The sequence below is a fragment of the Hemiscyllium ocellatum genome, chromosome 3 (assembly GCF_020745735.1).
Source record: "Hemiscyllium ocellatum isolate sHemOce1 chromosome 3, sHemOce1.pat.X.cur, whole genome shotgun sequence".
Taxonomy (NCBI): Eukaryota; Metazoa; Chordata; class Chondrichthyes; order Orectolobiformes; family Hemiscylliidae; genus Hemiscyllium; species Hemiscyllium ocellatum.
The window spans coordinates 8,330,481-8,356,551 of NC_083403.1; the positions used below are offsets into that span (position 1 = coordinate 8,330,481).

General features: G+C 41.5%; 1 protein-coding gene across 1 annotated transcript in view; it reads left to right on the forward strand.

The window, feature by feature from the left end:
* The window catches only part of LOC132834281 (dynein axonemal heavy chain 8-like), a 1,170,382-nt gene that overhangs the window by 853,351 nt on the left and 290,960 nt on the right, over positions 1–26,071 (forward strand). Inside the window, exon 52 of the mRNA XM_060853001.1 lies at positions 23,957–24,185. Within this exon, the coding sequence (XP_060708984.1) occupies positions 23,957–24,185 (229 nt within the window). The remainder of the gene's footprint in view (positions 1–23,956; positions 24,186–26,071) is intronic.

Consider the following 26,071-nt stretch of genomic DNA (forward strand, 5'->3'; position numbering starts at 1 on the left):
CAGAAAGAGGTCACGCCACTGTAGATTTTTAAAACTCATTCAGGGGCTGTGGGCACTGATGGCTGAGCCAGCTTTTCTTGCCCACCCCGAGTTGACCTTGAGAAGGCGGTTATGAGCTGCCTTCTGAGAAAGGCTGTTCTTGGTATATCTTTTAATGAAGTGAACTTAAGCTGAGATTTGAAGTTGACCTATGGACCGTGATCAGCAACTTGTTTCAATAGAAGAGGAGAAGGAACAAAGTGGTATTTGTTTATGAGGCTTGGCTTGGAAATTAATTGCAACTTGGTTCTTATTCAAAGTGCTGTATAAATGTTTCAGCTCTAGAGAGGCATGATGCTCAAGCTGGTAAGTGGGACCTCATGGGGAAACAGCCAGTCTGGTATGAAGAGGCCAGAGATAGAAGGGATTTATGGACTGTGTTAGAGTCAGAAGGATTGTGCCTGTGAAAGCTACAGGATGGAGGTTTGATTATTCCCTGATTGTCCTCCCATTATCAGTGTATGGGAAGTTCAAGGAATAAAGCTGCAGTTTTAAGTTTAAAGTGAATATTCCTCAGGGTCTGCTGGAAACTAGTTGCATGCATCGGGCTTCTTCAGAAACCAAGCAAGATACAATTCCACATGCCTGTGAGGGGACGGAGGGTGGAGTCTGCTTCAGTGAACTGCCCAGTTACATCTCAGTTATTTATTTTCCTTTTGATTCATCCCTTAACTGTATCTGCTTGTCTCTCTGACTTTGTGTGAGACCGGGGGCTAGAATCAATATTGATGTGTTCAAATTATAGGTATGAATTGGATTATCTTGAGGTTTAACTTTGCTCTGATAGAGCTACTCTATTTTATCAATAAACTGTTACATCTTTCGTTTACGCAACAATTCTGATATCTGGTTTCAGTTATTCACAAAGTGTGGTACTTGTTATTCAAAACGTTTGGTTAGGAACCATAGGGGTCAATTTGGAGGGTCATTGAGGATTTTAACGTGACTGTGTTGTGAATGCAGGAACAAGGATTGGATTTGGTTGTCTAACTCCATGTCCTGACATGGCATCACACTGCTTCATAAACCACCTGTCCAACTGAGCTAAACCAACCCGCTATGACCACCAGTAAGATTCGCTACCACAGTGATTGAGGCCATGGGTGTTGAGACAATAACGGCAATGCCGTCTTGCTAACGTGCAGGATTCACATGATCCTGCTTTCTCATCAATCTGGGAGTCTGCATTCAGCGACCAAAAGTAGCTCCTGACTATCTCCTTCATTCACACCATGTCAGGAGACCCTTAGTGTACTTGTTCTAGCACTTTTCCTGTTAATGGGGGAGGAATCACAACTCTTCCCCTCCACATGAAACACCCTGCCCATCCCCTGGACTGGTAAGAGTGGAATTCTGGGTGATTTCCATGACTGGCCCTCCTCACTCAGGACTAAGTTTTCCCCTTGGCTCAAGGGGAGGTCTTTCCAAGTAGCGTCCACACCTGATTCTCTGACATCAGTACCTTGTTTTCCTGGGAAAAGTACATCATTTTCAGGGGGGTTGCAGCTGAAATCTTTATTCCCCATTAGTGGCAGCCACAACAGGGCATCTGCATTGTCATGCTTCTCCACCTGTTGGTATTTGTTCTTATATGAGTAGGCTGGCAGATTTTGCTGCTCATTGGATGCTGCCTGAACTGCTGTGCTCTTCCAGCACCACTGATCCAGAATCTGGTTTCCAGCATCTGCTGTCATTGTTTTTACCTAGACCCAGTGCCTACCTCTACAGGCTTGGCTGATGTAAACAGGCCAAAAATGGAGGTCAGCAGTCTGTATCTGTCAGTAGCATGAAGTACCTGCCTTGAAGGAAATGGTTGAACTCCTTAACACTGAATACGATGTTCAATCCTTGCTTTTCCACTTGAGCATAATTATCCTCTGTCTTCATTTGTGACCTTGGTGTGAACACAGGGAGCTTTTCCTCTCCATTTGATAAGATGTGTGATAGTACAGCATCAACCCCATAAGGCAAGGGGTCACACACTAAACTGCAGTGGCAACTATAAGCCTCCTCACATTCCTGGGTCCATTTCTACGGATGCCCTTCTCCCGATGCATGAGTTTTAGCAAAGTTGCTAAATCAGTCACAAACTTGCCACAGTAATTTACAAGTCCCAAGAATGAGTGCAGTTGAGACACAGTCCCTGGTCTAAGGGCTTTCACAATAGTCTCCACCTATTGGGCATCTTGCCTTGTCCCTCACCATCGATTTCACATTCTATAGAGTTTTTTAAAAAAAAACTCATATTTCTCCATTTTTACTTGTAAGCCATGCTCCTGCAACCTTTTTAAATATTTCATCTTAATTTTTCATATGCTTCTCTTCAGAGGATCCATTAATCAAATATTGTCCAGATAACACTGGATACCTGGCAACCCACTTAATATTTGATCCATGGCCCTCTTGAACACAGCTAATGATGATGTGATGACAAATGGAAGTTGTTTCTACAGAACAGTCCCTGTGCGTCACTATTGTCAGAGGTGGTTTTGACTCCTTTGTAACCCTGATCTGTAGATTGGCCTGTGACAGATCTATTTTTGAAAATTTCTTTTCTACTGTCAGTCCACTGAATAGGTCTTCTAGGTGCAGAAGGGGTGATTGATCCGCTCTCAGGACAAAGATGATCATGACATTAAAGTCACCACAAATTCTCACCATGCCATAAGACCATAAGATATTGGAGCTGAAATTAGGCCATTCGGCCCATCGAGTCTGCTCCGCCATTCAATCATGGCTGATACGTTTCCAAACCCCATTCTCCCACTTCTCCCTGTAATCTTTGATTCCTTTAACAATCAAGAACCTGTCTATCTTTGTCTTAAATATACTCAATGACCTGGCCTCCATAGCCTTCTGTGTCAATGAATTCCATAGATTCATCACTCTCTATCTCAGAGAAAGTGAGGATTGCAGATGCTGGAGATCAGAGTCGAAAAATATGGTGCTGGAAAAGCGCAGCATCTGAGGAGCAGGAGAATTGATGTTTCGGGCATAAGACTTCCATCAGGAATATGGGGGTGTGGTGGTTGTTGAGGGAGTTGGGGGAGGAAGGGGACTGACAGATAAATGGAAATGTGGGGATGGGGCAAGGTAGCTGGAAATGAAATATGTAGATGCAGGTGGGGACTGGTTGTGATCGGTCAGAGGGAAGGGTGGACCAGATAGACGGGAAGGAAAATGGACAGCAGGACAGTTGAAGATGATGGTGCCGATCTGGGATGAGGTGGGGGGAGGAGAGATGAGGAAACCGGTGAAATTGGCATTGGTGCCACATGGTTGAATGGTTCCAAGGTGGAAGATGTGCTCCTCCTCCAGTTGTCAGGTAGCTTGAATTTGGCAGTGGACGAGGCCCAGGACTTGGATGTCTTTGGCAGAGTTGGAGGGGGAGTTGAAGTGGTCAGGGCTGTTTGGTGCGGTGTCCCAGAGATATTCCCTCAATGGTGTGTGTGTGTGTGTGTGTGTGTGTGTGTGTGTGTGTGTGTGTGTGTGTCAGAGATGTTCCCTGAAATATTAACAAGTTGCTATCCTGTCTCCCCAATGTAGAGGAAACCACACTGAGAGCAATAGACACAGTAGATGAGGTATTTGGATGTGCAGGATGTCAAAAGATCCTTTGGGGCTGCTTACAAACAGACCCCACCAGCAGAGAAATATTTCCCTCCCCATCCCTATCAGCATTCCACAGAGACCATATCCTCAGTGAATTCTTTGCTCAGTCTACTTCCCCCATCAACCCACTCTCCACTCCCGGCACCTTCCCTTGCCACCGCAAAAAGTGTAAAACCTGTGCCCACATCCTCCCCTCACCTCCATCCAAGGTGCCAAAGGATTCTTCCACATCTGGCAGAGACCTTCCAGTACGTCCAAGCACCTCATCGAGAAGACCATAAGACCATAAGACATAGAAATGGAAGTAAGGCCATTCGGCCCATCGAGTCCACTCCGCCATTCAATCATGGCTAATGGGCATTTCAACTCCACTTACCCGCATTCTCCCGGTAGCCTTTAATTCCTTGTGACATCAAGAATTTATCAATCTCTGCCTTGAAGACATTTAGCGTCCCGGCCTCACTGCACTCTGCAGCAATGAATTCCACAGGCCCACTACTCTCTGGCTGAAGAAACGTTTCCGCATTTCTGATCTGAATTGACCCCCTCTAGTTCTAAGGCTGTGTCCAGGGTCCTAGTCTCCTCTCCTAATGGAAAAAATTTCCTAGCATCCACCCTTTCCAAGCCGTGTATTATCTTGTAAGTTTCTATTAAGTCTCCCCTCAATCTTCTAAATTCCAATGAATACAATCCCAGGTTCCTCAGCCATTCCTCGTATATTAGACCTACCATTCCAGGATCATCTGCGTGAATCTCCGCTGGACACGCTCCAGTGCCAGTATGTTGTCACGGGATCCATTACTTCTTCATGAAAAGACTCGATTCCTCTGTGGAATTTTACCTGATTATATTATATTGTATAAGATTAAGCTTAACAGCAATGATGCTATTAACTCGTTAAGTGTCATGGGATCTGTCTACTTCTTCATGAAAAGACTCAATTCTTCTGTGGAATTTTACCTGATTATATTAGATTGTAGCAACTAACTCTTTATTGTATTTTAGCCTAGCAACAATTAAGTATAACTATGACTATGTGGCAACTGCTCTCTACCAGCTACTTATCAGCTACTTATTGTTTTCTCAGCTAATTAAGTGTTTAACGCGACCTTTAAACAATGCTGACCGAGGCACAGTTTGAGATTCCAGTTCTTTAAACAAATGATGTAATTGCTTAACTTAGACTGTAAGGGATATAAAGCAGAGCTAAAACAGACAGAACTCACTCTTGTCTTGAAACACAGACAATGAGTCACCCAACCATCCTCTGAACCACCAGGCTTGCAGAAAAGACACATTTGTGCAAAATACGGACCGATCGGATGAAACATACGGACGGCTAAGAGCTTGCTGAAATACGCCTGCCTAAAAGATTCTCGGTTGAGGCACTGCATTCTAGCCTGAAGAAGATACAATCTGAACCAACTAGCTGATACACGCTAGTCTATGAAGATCCCATTTGGGACACTCAGGTATTAAGCTCTGCTTTTATCCTAGGTATCTTTTAAGAACATTCAAAAAGGCTGTAACGATTGTGATTAACTGAAAACATCTGATTTTGAGTATTCAACTTATTATATTGATAAATTTCTATTATATTTTACACCACACACTTCGTATTCGCCGAACCTTTATTTGATAAGATATGTTTACCTTTGTGTTGGTATGTTAAGTCTAGAACTTAGCTGAGAAGGCATTAGGATTGACTTAAAGTGAATCCCTCTCACTCCTAGGTGAAAGGATAAACTGAAGGGACCTAGAGACCTGCGATAAACCCAGCCGAGTTTGTAGCTATCAGGACCATACAGTCAATAGGGACCACTGGTAAACTTGACAGGTAACGGCCTCAGGTATATGCCCGAGGTACTGTAGTTTAATCCGGTAGTAACCCATACCTATTGAGGATATCCACCTGAATAACATAACAATTGGCGCCCAACGTGGGGCTCGAGAGATTGCACTATCTTGAACCTCACGGCGTAAATATTATCTTTGTCACCAAATAAACTCCTTCTGTAGGGATATAGCGAATAGTACAAAAAAAATAAAAGCCCCTCAAAAAGAAAAAGAAAATGGCCAATATACCTGCCTGTTATTTTAGAAATGATTGGGCAGAAATAGTCGCAGCAGGAAACGACAATATAGTCTCCCCACCTAACCTAAGAGGTCAGGAGGTAAGACTGAGGGCAGATGAGTCAGTCCTAGAAGGACTAAACAGACTCAATGGAGAACCTATAGCAGCAAGACTCCGATACAGGTTCAGAATAGAATATGTAGATGGAACTCACCATCACGATGATGGATGCATACCAGCAGATGGAACTGGAAACCCCCTAGAACCAGCCCACCAGCATACCGCTGGCGTTCTACCAGCTCAACATACGGTAACAGTAATTAGAAGAGAAACAGACCTAAGGGGAAGAGAAGTACCGCTAGTACCAGGCATGTCAGAACATGCCTGGGCAGAAGATATAGCTCAGCAAATTATAGTGGCAGCAGACAGAGTGCTCCAAATACCCCAACTAAATAGAGTAGCAGCACAAGTCCTAGTGGCGCAACATGCTGTAGAAAAAGCCCGATGGCTAATCAATAATCCCAGGCCCGGACAAGCCGGACAAGCACCACAACCGGTAGCAGCCCGCCGTGTGTACGGTGATCCCTCACTGAAGAATTTTAAAATCTGCTTCCTAGACTTTCCCTCAGATGACAGAGCAGCAATAAAATATATAATTCAACATTTCGAAAAACTAAAAGCCTTCTTGGAAGGACTAACCCCCCAAGAAAATTCAGATTTATTTAAAGCCCTGGATTGTCCTGCTTTAGATCAGGAACCGCACACCACCATAAATCTAGTTACCATACTCCATGAAGCCCACAACCGGGTATATGGAACCCAAAGAGCAGAAGCAGCCAACAAGATATTCAAAACACTCCTGGAATCAGGGAGAACAATGCTCCAGGTAGCACAATCCGCTGAAGATCTAGAAATAAACTATGTCCAAGTCAGGTCGCAATTATTCAGACAATTCCAGAATGAAGGCCATGCAAACAGGCTCAGGGAAGCCACAAACAGAGCACTAGGACAGGGACAAAACCCATGGCAAGTATTCAGACAAGAATTAATCAACTTAGGAGAAGTCCTCAATCTATCCCTAGATAGAATAGGAAAACAAAATCCCCACGGACCTCAACCAGAAGCCAAGGAAAGGAAATCAGAAAAACCTAAATCAGAAACCCAGAAATCCAAGGCGCAAGGACGCCAACAAAACCAAAGAAAACCATGGACATACCGACCCCAATATGAACCATTGGTTCAGGTAGTGGAAAAAGTCCAACCCAGAAACCAGGGACCTCCCCGACAGCAGCTACCTCCTAGACCAATTCCAGGAGTAAGCCCAAACTATTTAGGGAGAAACCCCATTCCGAATTATCAAGACCCAAGAGCTAGAGGGGGATACCAACCTCCACTACAGCCAGCCCAGCAACCACAACAACCTCGGGAATATAGGCCACCCCAACAAAATTTTAGACCTAGGCCTCCAAATGGACAAGTTCAACAAGAACGATACAACCTGAGACCCAGAAACAGTCAGGGACAAGCAATAACCTCTGGATCAGCCAGAGTGCAAACACAAGGGGACGAAAGGAATACAGAAGGGCAAAGAATCCACCAGACAGGGATGGTGAGAAAACCCAGACAGACAGCAGCAGAACCATGCTACCCTCAAGAACAAGGAAAAATAGAGGGGTATAAACCCCACAGACAGCAATGGCTCACAATAATGCTAGACACAGGGGCAGAAATGTCATTAATGGACAAAAGTTTGGCAGAAAAACTAAACATACCAAAAGTAGGAACAGAACCTTATCAGGGCATAGGAGCACCTGTAAAATGGGCAGATGTAGGAAAAATCAAATTAATCCTAAAAAATGGAAAACAAATAGAGACTAAAGCTCTAATTATAGAAGGTCTAAAAGACCAGGGAGAACCAGTAATATTAGGATGGGAAGACATTAAAGGACACAAACTACTAGAACAAACAGAAGACAAAAGAACAGAAGACTTAAAAGAAATTTTAGATAAAGAAAGCAACCCCAAAATCAGAGCAAAAATAAAACACCTAGTGCAAACTCACTGGGAAATCTGGCAAAAAGACTCATACCATTGCGGTAATCTAAACATTGATCCCACTCCCACAGGAATGGGACACTTCAAAATCAAAAAGAAGTATGGCATCAACAAACCAGAGATAGCTAGGGAAATCCAAAAAGTCATAGAAAGACTTGAGGAACAGGGAGTCCTAATAGAAAAAGGATCCCCATACAATACACCCATAATTGGAATACCAAAGCCTGATAAGCCAGGAAAGTACAGACTTGTCTGTGACTACCGAGACTTGAATTCAGGATCAGTGCCCTTCTCGTCATACTTTAAAGGAGCTCAGACTACATTGAATACCTTAAGAAGGGAGAAATATAAAACTACCCTAGACTTATCAAATGGATTTTGGAGTCATCCAATCCCAAAAGAAGAGTGGCCATATACAGCCATAACAGACACCCTAGGGAGACAATTAGTTTGGACCAGACTCCCTCAGGGATACCTAAACAGCCCAGTAATATTTTCTGCAGAAGTCAGAAAAACAGTACAAAACTTAGCTCCGCCAGGACAAATAGAATGCTACGTAGATGATATTTATATCACTCATGGTGACCTAGAAGAACATTTTGCCTGCCTACATAGAATAATGGAACACCTGTACCATAAGGGATATATAATTGGACTAGCAAAATCCCAGATCGCCAGAGAAAAGGTAAAATACTTAGGAGTGGAACTAACCAATGAAGGGAAAGGACTAACTGAAGAATACAGTGAAAAAATAGCTGATATTCAACCTCCTACCAAAATTAAAGAATTACAAGCAATATTAGGCCTATGTAACTATGCCAGAGACTTTGTCCCAGGATATGCAGAAATATCTAAACCCCTGTACAAAAAACTAACCGAGAAAGTATTCTCATGGACTGAAGAAGATCAAAATAACCTAAATGAACTAATCAACCAATTAAATAAAGCAGAAAACATGGGAAAGCATGAACCAGGGAAAGACATTACACTAGAAGTAATTATAGGGCAAGAAAGTGCCACCGTAAGAGTAACCAGTCAAGGACAGAACAAACCCTTCCAATATATCTCTTTAAACTTTACAGAAACAGAGAGGAAATACCCAAAAATAGAAAAAACATGGGTAGCCATAACTAGAGCAGTGGAACCCATCAGAAAAATCCAAGGGGAAGGAAAGATAATTATCCTCACGGAATTGGCAGAATTACAATCCAAACAACAAAAAATAGAAAGGAGCCAAAGGGTCCACTCGGCCAGGTATGAAAAATGGGATATCCTACTAGCTGACCCCACTATAGAAATACAGCCCCTTACAGGAAAAACAGATACTTGGTGGACACCGAAATATAAACGAGCTGCTACTGAAGAAAAAACTGAATTCAATCCAGATATGTACATCTATACAGATGGTAGTGCCCAAAGAGGCCTGGATAAACAAGGTAAAGAAGAAAAATTAACGGGAATAGGAATAGTAATTGGTACAAAACTAAACAATGAGTTCCAAGAAGAAAAGGTCTTAGAAATAAAAGGACCACTGGGAGGTTCAGCCCAGAAAACAGAAGTAAAGGCGTTAGAATTAGCCTTAAAAGAAGCAAGCCAATTTCCTGCAGAACTCCAAATTCTCGTTTGTACAGATAGCTTTTATGCCAGTAGAGGCTATAACGAGGAACTAGATAAATGGAGTGAAAAAGGATTCCATGATTGTAGGAATCACCCCATACAATATAGACAAATATGGGAAGAAATAGCTAGATTAAAAGAAAACCTCCCAAATGTAAAAGTAATACATGTCAGAGGACACCAGAAAGAAGGTGAACACAAAAAAGGAAATGATCTAGCTGACCGAGCAGCCAAAGCCGCAAGTTTGGGAAAAGAATATAAAATAAGAGTAATAACTAGGCAAATGAAAAAAGAGAATCAGGACAAAGAATTGGAAGACTTACTTCAGGGCAAGGAAGTAAAAGGATACCCTAAAAATCAGGACTACTGGGAAGAATCTGATGGGGTAGTCAAAACCAAATTTAAAGATCAAACCACAGAACAGGCTAAGATAATACCCCCTAGAAAAGGGAGAAGAGAACTTATCAAGACGGCCCACGAAGGCTTAGGGGCCGTGCATCCAGGAATAAAAACCACTCAGTCACACCTAAAGCAGAAATACTGGTGGCCTGGGATGAATGCAGAAGTTAAAAGATATTGTAATGAATGCAAAACTTGCCTAAAATATAATATCAAGGGAGGAACTAAAAAAGAACCGAAAATTATTCAGTCACAAAATATGGAGCCCGGGGATAAATGGATAATGGATTTTATCGGCCCATTGCCGACCTCTCACGGGAAAAAGCCATTTAAAAGACCGAATAAATATTGCCTAGTATGTATTGATGAATGTACCGGATTCACCACCCTGATCCCAACAAAGAGTTGTAGGACACAAGATGCTATAGAAGCTAGTGAGTTGATTCTGGTCGCTAACGGGCCTCCCAGAGTAATTCATACAGACCAAGGACCTGGCTTTAAAAACCAGGACTTTAACATGTGGTGTACCGCTCATGGGATACAGCTGGAGTTTAGCACACCTTACCATCCTGAATCGGCAGGAAAGGTAGAACGGAGAAACCAAGATGTCAAACTAGCCTTGGTAAAATTATTGTGCACTCGCGGTGGTAGTTGGAGTCAATGGTTGAAGGAGGTGCAGCTGGCCATCAATAACACACCCATAGATCTCTTAGGAGCAGAGAACCATATAACTCCGCACTATTTGAGATATGGAGTACAAATGAATACAGAAAATAAGCCTGAAATAGAAACCCAAACTAAACTTAAAAAAGAATGGATAGATCTCCTAAAAACTAAAAAAGAAGAATTAAGACAACAAAGGGAACAGAAAATTCAAGAAGACAGAAAATTTTGGCAACCTAAAGTAGGAGATTGGGTACAAGAGAAAAAACAAAATAAATCAGGAAGAGCCTTTAAAGCCCGCTATCATTTGCCTCAACAGATAATCCAAGTAGGAAATAGGACAGTGACAGTCAGGAAGGAAGGTAAAGAAAGGACTTTATCTGTAGATAATATAAGACCAGTTAACAAAGACTAAGAACATGGCAGATTGGATGGCTGTATATTTAGGAGAAGAAGAGAAACACAGGGAACAAATGGAGGGATTTTTAACCTCCAAGAGAGATGTAAACAGCAGAAATGAAAAAAAAATTGGAAACAAATATTTAAAGAAAAAAAAACAAAAACAGAACAATATGGAGTTAGGACAATTAGGGAAAGGCAAAAGGATACCAAAAGTAAAAAACCCTCCTAAACTTAAATAAAAAAAAACCAAGAAAGAAGAGACTAAGACGATTAAACAAAAGAAACTCACGTCAGAACGCTGCTCTAAGTGTAATATAGTTCAACACACCCTACTATTTATAGTATTAGCCTTTCTAACTATAGGATGGATACTTCAGGCAGTAATAAAGCGCAGCCTGGAATGTAACACAGGTAATAACCCCGACAGCAACAGTAACTCGACAAATTCAGCAGGAATGCCTCTAATAATAGGAGGATTAACCCTATCCAACATGGCCCTAGTAATGTTAGGACTAATTACGATAAATGTTGCGCAAGCTCAAAAATATGAAACTTGGACAGATCCAAGACCCTCAGCAGAAATAATAGGAGAAGAAATTATAGGACACACATACACCTTAGACATAATAGTCTTAAAACAGGAGCTTGTGAATGAAAACCAAGAACAAGATCAAAGAATAGATACTCTTATACAAAATTGGATAGACGAATTACTATCTTATAGTATACAAAATGTTACAACAAATGAAGAAACCTCAGAGAGAGATAGATGGCTCTACTGTTTATACAAAACGTATAACCGTTCAGACTATCAGATCCAGGATCAAAAAACCACTATAACTGCTCCTATCCTATTATTATAAAAATAACACCCATATAATTGGATGCACCGATAAAGCCACACAATGTTATAGCCCATCAGGATACAATACCGCTCTCCTCCAAAACTGCCCAAATGATAATAGAGCAAAAAGAAATGAAACCCATGGACCATGGTCCTGCAAAATTCCCAACTCAGGAAAAGTAGTATATATAGAACACGGTAGATTTAAATGTGGATACACTTATGAAGTTCCTTAGGATAATTACTATGAAAATAATACCAAAAAGTATAACACTGAGGCAGAAAACCCAGATGGAAATCAAACATCTAAATGGAAATCAGTATATCAAGACTGGAAAAAATTAAAATACTTCTTAAAAGACCCACAAAGACAGGGAACTGAAATAAAAGTAGAAAATACAACTCTGTACTGCTACCATTGGGGCAGGATTTACTGCTACAAAACAAAGCAGAATGCCACCTTTTGGGAACAATCTTCTCCTGATAGATGGCTGGTGATAACCACAAATCAAAAAAAAGCAGTAACAGCAACGATAATGATAATAATAATAATAATAATAGACAACAACAGGCAGAAGCATATATTAAGGATTTATTCAAAAATCAGAAAATACAATGGGAAAACTCAAAAAACCTAATAATAGAAGTGATAACAATCAAAAAAGACCAAGCCTGGCAAATTGCCTTTAATGACCTTAGAAATCAATTAAATGTAATAACTAGACGATGGTTGCATAACACCGTAAGAACAGAAAACAGGACAATAGCTGATTTAACCTCAAGGGTATACAGATCCCACGTGGAAAACAAAGATCAACAACTAAAGATCTCACTAGTAGAGATCAAATCCATCCTCACAAACGAAAATTACGAAACTAAAATAAAACAACCAATTTGGCAAAGCCTAAAAAATGGGTGGCTGAAAAAGGAAAAATGTATTCAAATTAACAATCAGCCTCAACTGATCGAATTCTCTAATTTAATCCTATTAAAACCCTGTGATAATAACACGGTTCAATATGTTAAAAAAAAGATTGCCAGATAGAGTACTTCCCATCTGGAAATACCTGGCTAACAAACCAGTCAGGAGAATTTAATGTTACGACAGGACATGTCGGATGTAATGGCAAAATTATGAGACAAAACAGAGAAACTTATAAGAACCCGGCAGAAAAAAATTAATCTAAAAATAGAAAAACCCAAACCTGACCTAGAACATTTTGAAAGAATGCTAACCATCTATTCAGAAAAGCAATGGATGGAGATAACCTTCTCGGGCCCAACGGATGACGAGAAGCTAAAGACCCTCCAGAACCTAATATCAAAAGAAAGGAAGGCTGACCAAAAAACTCTACAGGAAGAGATAAAAATATGTGTAGAAGAATCAAGAAAAAATTGGTATGATAACTTGCATATTAATGCAGGGACTATGTCAGTATTACAAACTACTGCAAACATTTGGGTGCAAATCTATGATTGGATTTATTGGATTCTATCATGGCTTGGCCTAGAATAACATACACCGCTCTTAGTGGGACTTATCCTACTCTGGGTGTTTGTGGTCGTAATTTGGCCATTTCTCAAGCCATTAAATCAAGGGATTGATTTCAGAACGAAAATAAACCACATTCTGCTTCCTCGACCGGCAAGCATGGATGAAACCACAACCAAATACCAAGAAGTCCTAGACTTCCTGGGAAAACAAAACCAAGACTTACTTGGGACTCTGAACTATTGTGAAGGAACGGGAATTTCTCGAACCAATGTGATATTTTCTCCCACATGAAAGAACAATTTAGCCCTGTAGTCATGCCCGTAAGTCTATGGGACGCCTACTGCCACCACCTACCCATTATAGGAGGAAACATTCTGAAAGGACTCCAGCTCCTTTGGGGCTTGGTAGAATATAAATGGGTCCATTTGACCCTAGGTATAGGACTAATTCTCACAATTATGATTGGCTTTGAATTTAAACGAAGAAAATTTGAAATTACTAAGGGAGAATGGGGATCGTTTTTAACACTGATCTCCTCAACCATAATCATATCTTTTAATTACGAACCAGAATGGGCCATTTCTTGTGCTACCATTCACTTGATTCTAAAGACATTAATTGTCTGTCATTCGGTCTTAACACAGACCTCAAACCAGGATAAACCTTCGTTTGTCCAAACCAAAAACCAAACCAAACCTTTGAAACACAGACGCGACCCGTCTTTGGGTGACGCTAAATCAGAAAAACAAAATAAGTCCAAGCAGCTACCACCTTGGAAGAAACCAAAACCACAGAAAACCTGCGTACCAAAATGGAACCAAAAACTTACATTACTGGAACTCAACAAACCCTCTGCATCTATGCGAAAAAAAAACAACCTCAATATTCCTTTATCAATATCCAAAAATTAAAGAATGGGTAACTAGAAAGAAGGAAACCAACACCACACGGAATACGGATGGTGGACTGAGCCAAGAACAGTTCTAAAAGAACACAACATTGGACAATGTTTAAATTATAATGGACGTAAAAAGGCACAGAGACTAATATGCACATTTTGCTCAATGCTATTCGAAGAATTGAATATGAACATATTACTTTCTGTATGCAAACCAACAAAGATGTTGCCAGACCCAGATTTGATCAAAGGGGAACGCATTCGACAAACACCCCTTTCAAAAGAATATATGGTACAGTATGACCGTAGAAGAGGCCATAACCTGGCTGAACACTTAATGATACTCTCCAAAGGAAAATATACCTTTGTGGACTGTCTGAACTATGTTGCAAAACTACAAAAGCGGAATGAAGAAAACCTAACTGACCTAAACATGCTCCGATCCAACATAAAACAAGACGAGTTTAATTACGTAACCAGAGAAGCCAACAGACCGTTACCTCATCCACAAATCGATATGATAACCGAATGGTCAAAATGGACATGGTCACCTAAAGCCATAGAAACGGTGGTAACTTATACATCACCGACCCATGATTGGAAATGGACGGAAAGAGAATATAAGAACCCACCTGGATACAATGACTGCCTCCTGAGGGAACTCCGGAGAAAACACAAAATATCCCCCTACATGGCATGCGAAAGAGACCGCAAACAGGATCTCAAAGACTACCATGAGTACAAAATGAGGATTCTGAATGAAAGACCAAAACGGATGGTCCAACAAACTTCATGGTACAGTTGGAAACACGATGGCTGTCAAGGCCCTGAACCAAAACCAACATGGAAACCAGAGGTCCGGCTCTTTGACCACCAACATGATTGGAAACGAAATCCACTGATGAAATTCGTCGGAACCCCAACAACTGAATCTGATCATGAAACCCGCCATGGGAAGTCTGACTCAGAATGATTTCGCATAATTAAATGAAATGTATGCGTTGATTTAATGTTGCCTTTTCTGCTTTACTCACAATAGCTCTCATAATAAGAGCGTCAACTGCAACAAACTACACCGCTGATGAATGAAGTGAAGATAATAATAATGGAGCGCAGAAAAACGAAAAATTCCTGATACATGCTGCTATTGGTACAACAATCATTGTAGAACTCTGTTCAGCTATCATTTGAACTTTTTAAAGACACATGGGGAAATCTCGCTTTTCAAGAGGGGGATGTCACGGGATCCATTACTTCTTCATGAAAAGACTCGATTCCTCTGTGGAATTTTACCTGATTATATTATATTGTATAAGATTAAGCTTAACAGCAATGATGCTATTAACTCGTTAAGTGTCATGGGATCTGTCTACTTCTTCATGAAAAGACTCAATTCTTCTGTGGAATTTTACCTGATTATATTAGATTGTAGCAACTAACTCTTTATTGTATTTTAGCCTAGCAACAATTAAGTATAACTATGACTATGTGGCAACTGCTCTCTACCAGCTACTTATCAGCTACTTATTGTTTTCTCAGCTAATTAAGTGTTTAACGCGACCTTTAAACAATGCTGACCGAGGCACAGTTTGAGATTCCAGTTCTTTAAACAAATGATGTAATTGCTTAACTTAGACTGTAAGGGATATAAAGCAGAGCTAAAACAGACAGAACTCACTCTTGTCTTGAAACACAGACAATGAGTCACCCAACCATCCTCTGAACCACCAGGCTTGCAGAAAAGACACATTTGTGCAAAATACGGACCGATCGGATGAAACATACGGACGGCTAAGAGCTTGCTGAAATACGCCTGCCTAAAAGATTCTCGGTTGAGGCACTGCATTCTAGCCTGAAGAAGATACAATCTGAACCAACTAGCTGATACACGCTAGTCTATGAAGATCCCATTTGGGACACTCAGGTATTAAGCTCTGCTTTTATCCTAGGTATCTTTTAAGAACATTCAAAAAGGCTGTAACGATTGTGATTAACTGAAAACATCTGATTTTGAGTATTCAACTTATTATATTGATAAATTTCTATTATATTTTACACCACACACTTCGTATTCGCCGAACCTTTATTTGATAAGATATGTTTACCTTTGTGTTGGTATGTTAAGTCTAGAACTTAGCTGAGAAGGCATTAGGATTGACTTAAAGTGAATCCCTCTCACTCCTAGGTGAAAGGATAAACTGAAGGGACCTAGAGACCTGCGATAAACCCAGCCGAGTTTGTAGCTATCAGGACCATACAGTCAATAGGGACCACTGGTAAACTTGACAGGTAACGGCCTCAGGTATATGCCCGAGGTACTGTAGTTTAATCCGGTAGTAACCCATACCTATTGAGGATATCCACCTGAATAACATAACAATGTCCTTCCTGAGGTGTGGGGACCAAAACTGGACACAGTACTCCAAATGGGGTCTAACCAGAGCTTTATAAAGTCTCAGTAGCACAATGGTGCTTTTATATTCCAACCCTCTTGAGATAAATGACAACATTGCATTTGCTTTCTTAATCACAGACTTGTTTACCTTTAGAGAATCCTTGACTAGCACTCCCAGATCCCTTTGTACTTTGGCTTTATGAATTTTCTCACCATTTAGAAAGTAGTCCATGCTTATATTCTCTTTTTCAAAGTGCAAGATCTCACATTTGCTCACATTGAATTCCATCAGCCATTTCCTGGACCACTCTCCCAAATGGTCTAGATCCTTCTGCAGCCTCCCCACTTCCTCAGTGCTACCTGCCTGTCCACCTAACTTTGTACCATCGGCAAACTTCACTGTCTTTACTCAGCGGGTTGTGAGTTCATGAAATGCCCTGCCAGTATCAGTGGTGGACTCTCCCTCTTTATGCTCAGTTAAGCGGGCATTGGATAAGCATATGAAGGTTATTGGGCTAGTATAGGTTAGGTAGGCTTTGGTCGGTGCAACATCGAGGGCCGAAGGGCCTGTACTGTATTTTTCTATGTTCTAATGCCCCCAGTCCCTTCATCCAGATCATTAATATATAACGTGAACAGCTGCGGCCCCAACACTGAACCCTGCGGGACACTGCTTGTCACCAGCTGCCATTCCGAAAAAGAACCTTTTATCCCAACTCTCTGCCTTCTGTCAGACAGACAATCCTTAAATCCATGCCAGTAGCTCACCTCGAACACCACGGGCCCTCACCTTGTTCAGCAACCTCCCATGTGGCACCTTATCAAAGGCCTTTTGGAAGTCTAGATAGACCACATCCACTGGGTTTCCCTGGTCTAACCTACTTGTCACCTCTTCAAAGAATTCCAACAGGTTTGTCAGGCATGACCTCTCCTTACTAAATCCATGTTGACTTGTTCTAATCCGACCCAGCTCATCCAAGAATTTAGAAACCTCATCCTTAATGATGGATTCTAGAATTTTACCAACAACCGAGGTTAGGCTAATTGGCCTATAATTTTCCATCTTTTGTCTTGATCTACTGTGTCCATTGTTCTCGATGTGCTCTCCTCTACATCAGGAAAACAGGATGGCAACTTGTGGAATATTTCAGGGAACATTTCACACACACACACACACACACACACACACACACACACCAAACAACTCCACTCCCCCATGGCTGACCACTTCAACTCCCCCTCCCACTCCATCAAGGACATGCAGGTCCTGGGCCTCCTCCACTACCAAATCTAAGCCATATGATGGCTTGAGGAAAGATGCCTCATCTTCTGTCTTTGGCCCTCTACGACACAACATCAACATTGACTTAATCAGTTTACTCATGTCCCCTCCCCCCCCCACCACCTCATCCCAGACCCAAACCTCCAGCTTGGTACTACCTTCTTGACTTGTCCTTCTTCCTTTCCACCTATCCACACCACCCACCCCACTATCACTATCATCCCCCACCTCATCTACCTATCGCCTTCTCACCTACCTTTCCCCCTACCCTCCTATTTATCTCTAAGCCCCCTTTACCACCCCCTCCCCACATTCCTGATGAAGGGCTTATGTCTGACATGTCGATTTTCCTGCTCCTCAGATGCTGCCTGACCTGCTGTGCTTTTCCAGTGCCACACATTTCGACCACTCTCTTACTGAAGAAGTTTCTCCTCATCTCTGTTCTAAAGGCTCTTCCCTTTACTCTCAGGCTCTGCCCTCGGGACCTAATCTATCCTGCAAATGGAAACATCTTTTCAATATCCGCTCTATTCTGGCTTTTCAGTATTCTGCACATATCAATTAAATCCCCACCCCACCATCCTTCTAAACTCCATTGAGTATTGACGCAGAGTCCTCAAATGTTCCTCATATGTTAAGCCTTTAATTTCTGGGATTATTTACGTGCACCTCCTCAGTTCCTAAGGTATGTGGCCTAAGATTGCTCACAATATTCTAAAATGTAGTCTGACCAGAGCCTTATGATGCCTCAAAAATACTTTACTGCATTTATATTCTTGTCCTGTTGAAATAAATACTAATATTGTGTCCAAAACTAGAGGGCATAATTTCAGTTAGGGGGGAAGATATAAAAGGGACCTAAAGGGCATCTTTTTCATGTGGACGGTGGTACGTGTATGGAATGAGCTGCCAGAGGAAGTGATGGAGGCTGGTATAATTACAACACTTAAAGGGTATCTGGATAGGTATATGAATAGGAAGGGTTTGCAGGGATATGGGCCAAATGCTGGCAAATGGGACTAGATTTGTATAGGATATCTGGTTGGCATGGACGAGTTGAACCAAAGGGTCTGATTTGTTTTGTATATCTCTATGACTGTATGACACAACTGTTTTTGCCATCCTAACTATTGACTCAACCTGCAAGGTTACCTTCAGAGAATCCTGGACTAGGACTCCCAAGTCCCTTTGCTCTTCCAACGCCTGAATTTTCTCCCTTTTTAGAAATAGTCTCTGTCTCTATTCTTCCTACCAAAATGTATGATCTCACACTTTCCTATGCTGTATTCTATCTGCCACTTCTTTGCCCACTTTCCTAACCTGTCCAAATCCTTCTGCAGCTCCTGCCTCCTGACTCCTCAATGCTGCCTGACTCTCTATCTATCTCTGTATCATTTGCAAACTTAGCCAGAATGCCCTCAATTCCTTCATCTAGATCATTAATGTATAAATTGAAAAGTTGTGGTCCCAACGTTAACCCTTGTGGGACACCATTTGTCATCAGTTGCCACCCTGAGAAGGACCCTTTCATCCCCACTCTCTACTTTCTGCCAGACAGCCAGGCTTCTATCCATGTTAGTACTTTGCCTCTAAACCCATGGGCTCTTATCTTATTCAGCAGCCTCCTAATCAACATCTTGTCAAAGGCCTTCTGGAAGTCCAAGTAGATAACATCCATCGGCTCTCCTTGGTCTAAACTGCTCATTACCTCCTCAAAGAATTCTAACAGATTTGTCAGGCAGGATGTCCCCTTGATGAAATTATGTTGACTTTGCCCTATTTTACTGTGCACTTCCAAGTATTCAGAAAACTCAGCCTTCACAATGAACTCCAAAGTCTTACCAATGACCAAGGTCAGGCTAATCAGCCTGTAATTTTCCATCTTTTGCCTTACGCCCTTCATAAATAGGGGGATTACATTAATGATTTTACAGTCCTCTGGGACCTTTCCTGACTCAAGTGATTCCTGCAAGATCATCACTAGTGCCTCTAATATCTGTTCAGCTCTCTCCTTCAGAACTCTTGGGTGTAATCCATCTGGTTCAGGTCATTTATCCACCATCAGAGCTTTTAGTTTCTCTAGCACCTTCTCCCGAGTGATGGCCACCATACTTACCTCTGTCCCTTGACTCTTTTGAATTTTTGGGATGTTACTCGTGTCTTCCCCGTTAGAATTGACGCAAAGTATTTGCTCAGTTCTTCTGCCATTTCTTTTTTCCCCATTACTACTTCTCCAGAATAATTTTTCAGTGGCCCAATATCCACTTTTGCCTCTCTTCCACCTTTTGTATATCTAAAGAAACTCGTGCAATCTTATTTTATATTACTGACTAGCTTACCCTTATACTTAATCTTCTCTCTCCTTAATTCTTTTTGTTGCCCTCCATTGGTCTTTGTAAGCTTCCCAAACCTCTGGTTTCCCACTGCCCTTCACCACATTATATGATTTATCTTTTCCTTTGATGCTATCCCTGACCTCCCTAGTCAGCCATGGTTGCCTCATCCTCCCTGTACCATGCTTTTTTTCCCTCTGGATGAATCTCTGCTAGATCTCCTGAATTACTCCCAGAAACCCCTGCCATTGCTGCTCCACTGTCTTTCCTGCAATGCTCCTCTCCCAGTCAATTCTACCCAGCTCTCCCTCATGCCTTGGTAGTTGCTTTTATTCAACATTAATACCATTACATCTGACTGTCCAATTGAAGAGTGAATTTGATCATATCATGCTCACTGCCTCCTAAGGGTTCCTTCACTCGAAGCTCCCTTATCAAGTCTGCCTCATTGCAAAACACTAAATCCAGTATTGCATGTTCCCTACTGGGCTCCCCCACAAGCTGCTCCAAAAAGCCATCTTGTAGATATTCCACAAATTCCTTTTCTTGCAATCCACAACCAACCTGCTTTTCCCAGACCACCTGCATATTAAAATCCCCCATGATCACTGTAACCTGGTCTTTCTTACACACCTTTTCTATCTTCAGGTGTATCTTGTGCCCCACATCCTGGCAATATCTTCCATTGTGTTTCTTTTAATTCTACTCAGACAAATTCAACATCATCCAACCCTACATTGTTTCTTGGCTATCAATTTAGTTTCATTTCTGACGAATATGGCAACCCCACCCCCTCTGCCCACCTGTCTGTATTTTTGATAGGATGTATTTCCTTGGATATATTCAGCTTCCAGTCCTGATCCCCTTGCAGCCACATCTCCGTGATTCCCACCACATTAGACCTGCTCATTTCAATTTCCACCACAAGCTCATTTACCTTATTTGTTTTTAATGCTGCTATGATTGAATTGGCCTGTTCACTAGTTGTTACTGGTTCTAATGCTCCCAGGTTCACCAGCCATTCCAGACCCTGCTCCACTTTAGGCCAGATAATGTATTCTGGCTTCTCGGGTGAACCTCTGGCTTCAGCTATAACTTAGTTTCAACTCCTTTAATTTCCCCCAGGGTTCCTTTGAAGGCATCTTTGTACTTGCCCGAGATCTCTTGTAAATGCATGTTTGAATCTGCCAACCTATTAACCATGTCCATATTCAACCTTAAATTTTGTAATGAGGAGCAGGGCTTCATAATGCCTTTTACTACATAAAGTGGCAATTCTGCACATTGATCCCTTAACTATATTGTCACCAGTACATAGACCTTCAGTGGCACCATTTATTCCATGTATGTCTGCGTAGAATCTTTGCATGCTTCAGTGGTAGTGTCCTTAACATCTCTCTGCAGACTGATTTAAAAATCAGGGACGCTGCTGCACCTGTATCCATTTTTATTTTTACTGCTTTACCCTCTAATTCGGGAAGCCCAGAAATAATCAGTTTCATCCGTACTGATGGTATGTTTCATCTAAACTTTGCTGACCTTGAGCATTCTGCTTCTTCTGCTGACCCAGCTGTGTTCCTGTCTAATCCCTGGATAGCAGCATATAGCTAATCTCTCCTCTTCAGGTTTGATTCTCAGAATCCCCTTGTCTTGTTTGGGTTGTACCTGGCAAGTTCAGGCAATATGACCTCATTCACTTACACCTCCGGCATGGGGCTTCCCGAGTTCAACACATTGTGGGTTTGTCACATTAGTGGCATTCTATGATTGGTACCGTACTCAACAGACGTTTCACTTCTTATGCACCCAGGTATCATTGGCCAAATGAGTTGCTTTACTGGCAGTCATCTCCATCGAGATAATTTCAAAAACTACCTTGAAATCTATGTCTCTCCTTGTTCATAGATTCCACTGCTTCACTTCACGTCAGAGGCAAAAACCATACAGTCCCGCAAAGCATCTTTATGGGCAACACGGTGGCACAGTGGTTAGCACTACTGCCTCACAGCACCAGAGACCCATGTTCAATTCCCACCTCAGGCAACTGTCTGTGTGGAGTTTGCACATTCTCCATGTGTCTGCGTGGGTTTCCTCCGGGTGCACCAGTTTCCTCCCACAGTCCAAAAATGTGCAAGTTAGGTGAATTGGCCATACGAAATTGCCCCTAGTGTTAGGTAAAGGGGTAAATGTAGGGGAATAGGTCTGGGTGGGTTTCTCTTCAGAGGGTCGGTGTGGACTTGTTGGGCTGAAGGCCTGTTTCCACACTGTAAGTAATCTAATCTTGGAGGAACCCATTGAATTTGCAATGTTCTGCTAACCTCTTTAAAGTGGCTACAATTTGGGTAATATACTCTCCTGTGTACTTTACCTGTTTATAAAAGCAGAAATATTCCACGATCATCAGCAGTTTAGATGCTAAATAATTTCCAAACACTTTGATGGCTCTTGGAATTCTTCAAGAATTTCACTGGTCACACCTCAGAATTGCGAAGGTCTTGCTCCCGATTGTACTTATGAAAACCAGTGCCTTGGTGTCCTCAGCCTCTTTGTTCACATTTAAGAACATATTAAAGCTTTCTGTGCATTAAGACCAATTTTCTGACCCTTCATCAAATGGTCCCATCACCTCAAATTGCCCTGCTATTTTCTTTTCCCGCCAGTGGAAATTTTTCCATCCATTAGAGTTTAGGAGCTGAAAGCAGACAGAGACTCGTTGATGAACACTCTTGTGTTAGCTATTTCCTCACTGACGGTGTTAGCATAATGTTCCTCCCTGGCATTGCTGCATCTTGAATCCCCCATGACCACTCTTTGGTAGCTGCCAGGCAAATGCAGCCGTCAGCCCGAGTTGCCGTTTTCAGCTCACTCTCTGGTGAGTGCCTTCTTTCCTGGTGGCCCGAATCCTCTCATGATTGCTGCTCTCCAATGAGTATTTCCTTTCCTGGCGATGAGGATCATGGCCCATGTCACTGTGCAGTTTCTTTCCTGATGTTACTTCCTTATCCATTTCCAAAGCCTGGCAATAACTCCTCTGGACAATAAAAAAGCTTTCTCACACAGTTCATTGACCAGATCCCAGTTTCATCCCCTAGTGTTATATTGGGGCTTCATTTTGAACTGGGAGTTATATACCAGGTAGACAAGTGGCAAGGTGAACAGGAGCACTTTATTGGCAATGCTCATACCTCTTCAGCTGATTCTAAACAAGACCCAAGCTTCACCCAACTGGTCACTTGACCAGTTCTCTTAAAGGGGCAGTTCCCCCAACTACATATACATGTATAGCACCCTCCATTCCCACTCTTGTCCAAGGCGTAAGTGGGGCCACTTTCCAGGTCTTCCAACTTCCCTTGAACTATTTCTACCAGCCAAAAAAATGAGGTTGAAAAAGTGGCATTAATTGACCACATAAGAGGCTGAGGCAAAAATATAAATTGTTGGGAAAGTTCAGCAGATCGGGCAGCCTCGTGGAGAGAATCAGAGTTAGTGTTTTGGGTCGAGTGACCCTTCTTCAAAACATAAGAACCTCTCTGAGGTAAGGACAGTTGGACTGAACTAGGCCTCATCCATCCAACCAGTTAATTGCTGACAGAATGGGACAGATAAGAAGCCAGTGGGAAGGCCAGGTGAGGAAGCTTATCGACCCCATCATTGCAATCCTGTTTTTAAGGTAACATAAAATTCAGCCCTTGTTCTTCTTTTCTCTCACACTTGGTATATTGAATAATGCTAATCGGGGTATTAACATCCATTGAAAAATGGTTGAAGTGTTAATGTTTGCTTTAAAGGAAAGAACAAAGTCCTAGTGATATATTCACTAACAGTGCATATTTTTTCTATTCCCTTAGTCCATAAATCTGCTCGAAGGTTTATTGGAAGTTGGAGTGAATGTTAATGAAGTACAACTTAGACGGCTCTTTGTATTTGGGCTCATGTGGAGTGTTGGTGCCCTGTTGGAACTAGACAGTCGAGCTAAACTTGAGAAATTCCTCCAAACACACAACAGCAAATTGGATCTACCTGCCATTCCAGCAGGTAGCCCTGAGACCATGTTTGAATTTCTTGTCAATCAGCAAGGTATGAACAATGAGCAGTTTTACACATAATTATGTACATTATACATAAGTAACAAAGTATTTAAACAGTTTTAGGCTTTATTGGGAATATGTTTCTGAATTCCTGTTTCCACGTGGAACATTAAACACTAAAAATGTATGTTGGGTTTTGTGAGATGAGGGAACTGAAGGAAATCAGTGGGGGAATGGGATTGGGATAAAATAACTCTATAGAGGACAGTATCCCATCACCAAGTCATCCTTTGTTTATAAATGAACAGTTTTTGATTTTCGTACTGCCTCTTCAGAGTCACCTACCAGAGTGGCAATATCTCTAACATTTGTCTTTTATTTTTTAAATTTTTTTTATGACAACAGGATGCCAGAAATAACATTTCCCTTTTAAACTGTCTGCTAGGGCTCCCTGATTGGACCAGATTAACAGCCCCAATTAGGGAACTCATGTTCTATGATGTCTTGCTAGCTGATCTCATTACAATGACTGCAGAGGAAATTGATAGGATTGAAGGCAGATAAATCCCCAAACCCTGATAACCTACATCCCAAACTATTAAAGGAAGTGGTCCTTTAGTGAATGCAGTGATGGTAATTTTGCAATAGTCAATTGACTCGAAAACAGTTCCTTCACATTGGAGGGCAGGTAATATAATCCCTCTATGCAAAAGGGAGACAGAGAAACAACTCTGTGAATTATAAACCAGTTAGTGTGATGTCAGTAATGGAGAATGTGTTAGAGTCCATTATGAAAGATTTAGTAACTGAGCACTTGCAAAACAGTCAATGTGGATTTATGAAAGGAAGTAATGTTTGATAAATCTACTGGAATTCTGTGACAATGTAACTCATAGAGTTGATAATGGTGATCCAGTGGATGTATACGTTTTGACTTTCAGAAAGATTTTTGTAAAGTCCTACCTAAGAGACTAATGTGTAAAATTTAAAAAAAAAACATAGGATTGGGGTTAGTGTATTGAAATGAATAAAACCTGGTTGGCAGACAGGAAATGCATAGTAGGCATAGACTGATCTTTTACCGAATGCCAGGCAGTGACAAGTGGGGTCCTGCTGAAGATCTAGACTCCCAGGAGGGGCCTCTCGGTTCTGCAAATGGTCAAAAGAATCACTAGGAGTATGGTCTGCTTCAGTAAGGTTTCATAGTTTAATCGTATTGGCCGGGCACAAATTTGTCCAGCAACACAGAGGTTAAAAGCTTCTATGTTCCTTGGAGAAATTATGCAATTGAATTTGAACAATAAGCATTTTTTTATATGTTTCTTAAAAGACGATACAACCTTAATTATAAAGGAAAACCAATGAAATGTAAAAAGGTAACATAATGGACAGCATGTTAATCCAATGATATTTCCTGGGAAACAGTATTGTCTTACAGTATTATCACCTCATACTCGTTATTCAAGGTTAGTCAGAGTGGTCAGTTGACGTCTTATGATTCATATTAAGAAGACTCCATTGTCTGCTTTACATTTTAATTCAGCTAGATCAGCAAAGCAGGAATACAGTTTCTAACCATTTTGGCACAGTATTAACCTGAAGCCATTTTGTTATGTTACTTTATATTGAAAAGCCATTTTGTGGTTAATAAAAGCTTGCATAGATTTGTTGCTCCTGACAACAGCCTCAATCCAGATTTTAGATCTTCATCTTCCCTCTTTGGTCATTCCATGACCACACTATAGTGGGAGGGCACAGATCAGATTAATCCAATTGAATGGCAACCAAGGATTACCATGCTTTCTCCTCCTCCAGGGAGGGACCAGGGGCAGGTAATGGCGCTTCCTCATCTTCAACTAAGTGGAGAAGCATTTTATGGGTGGAACTAATGCTGTCAATAGAAGCTAATATTTTAGCATTAATACACTTAATAAT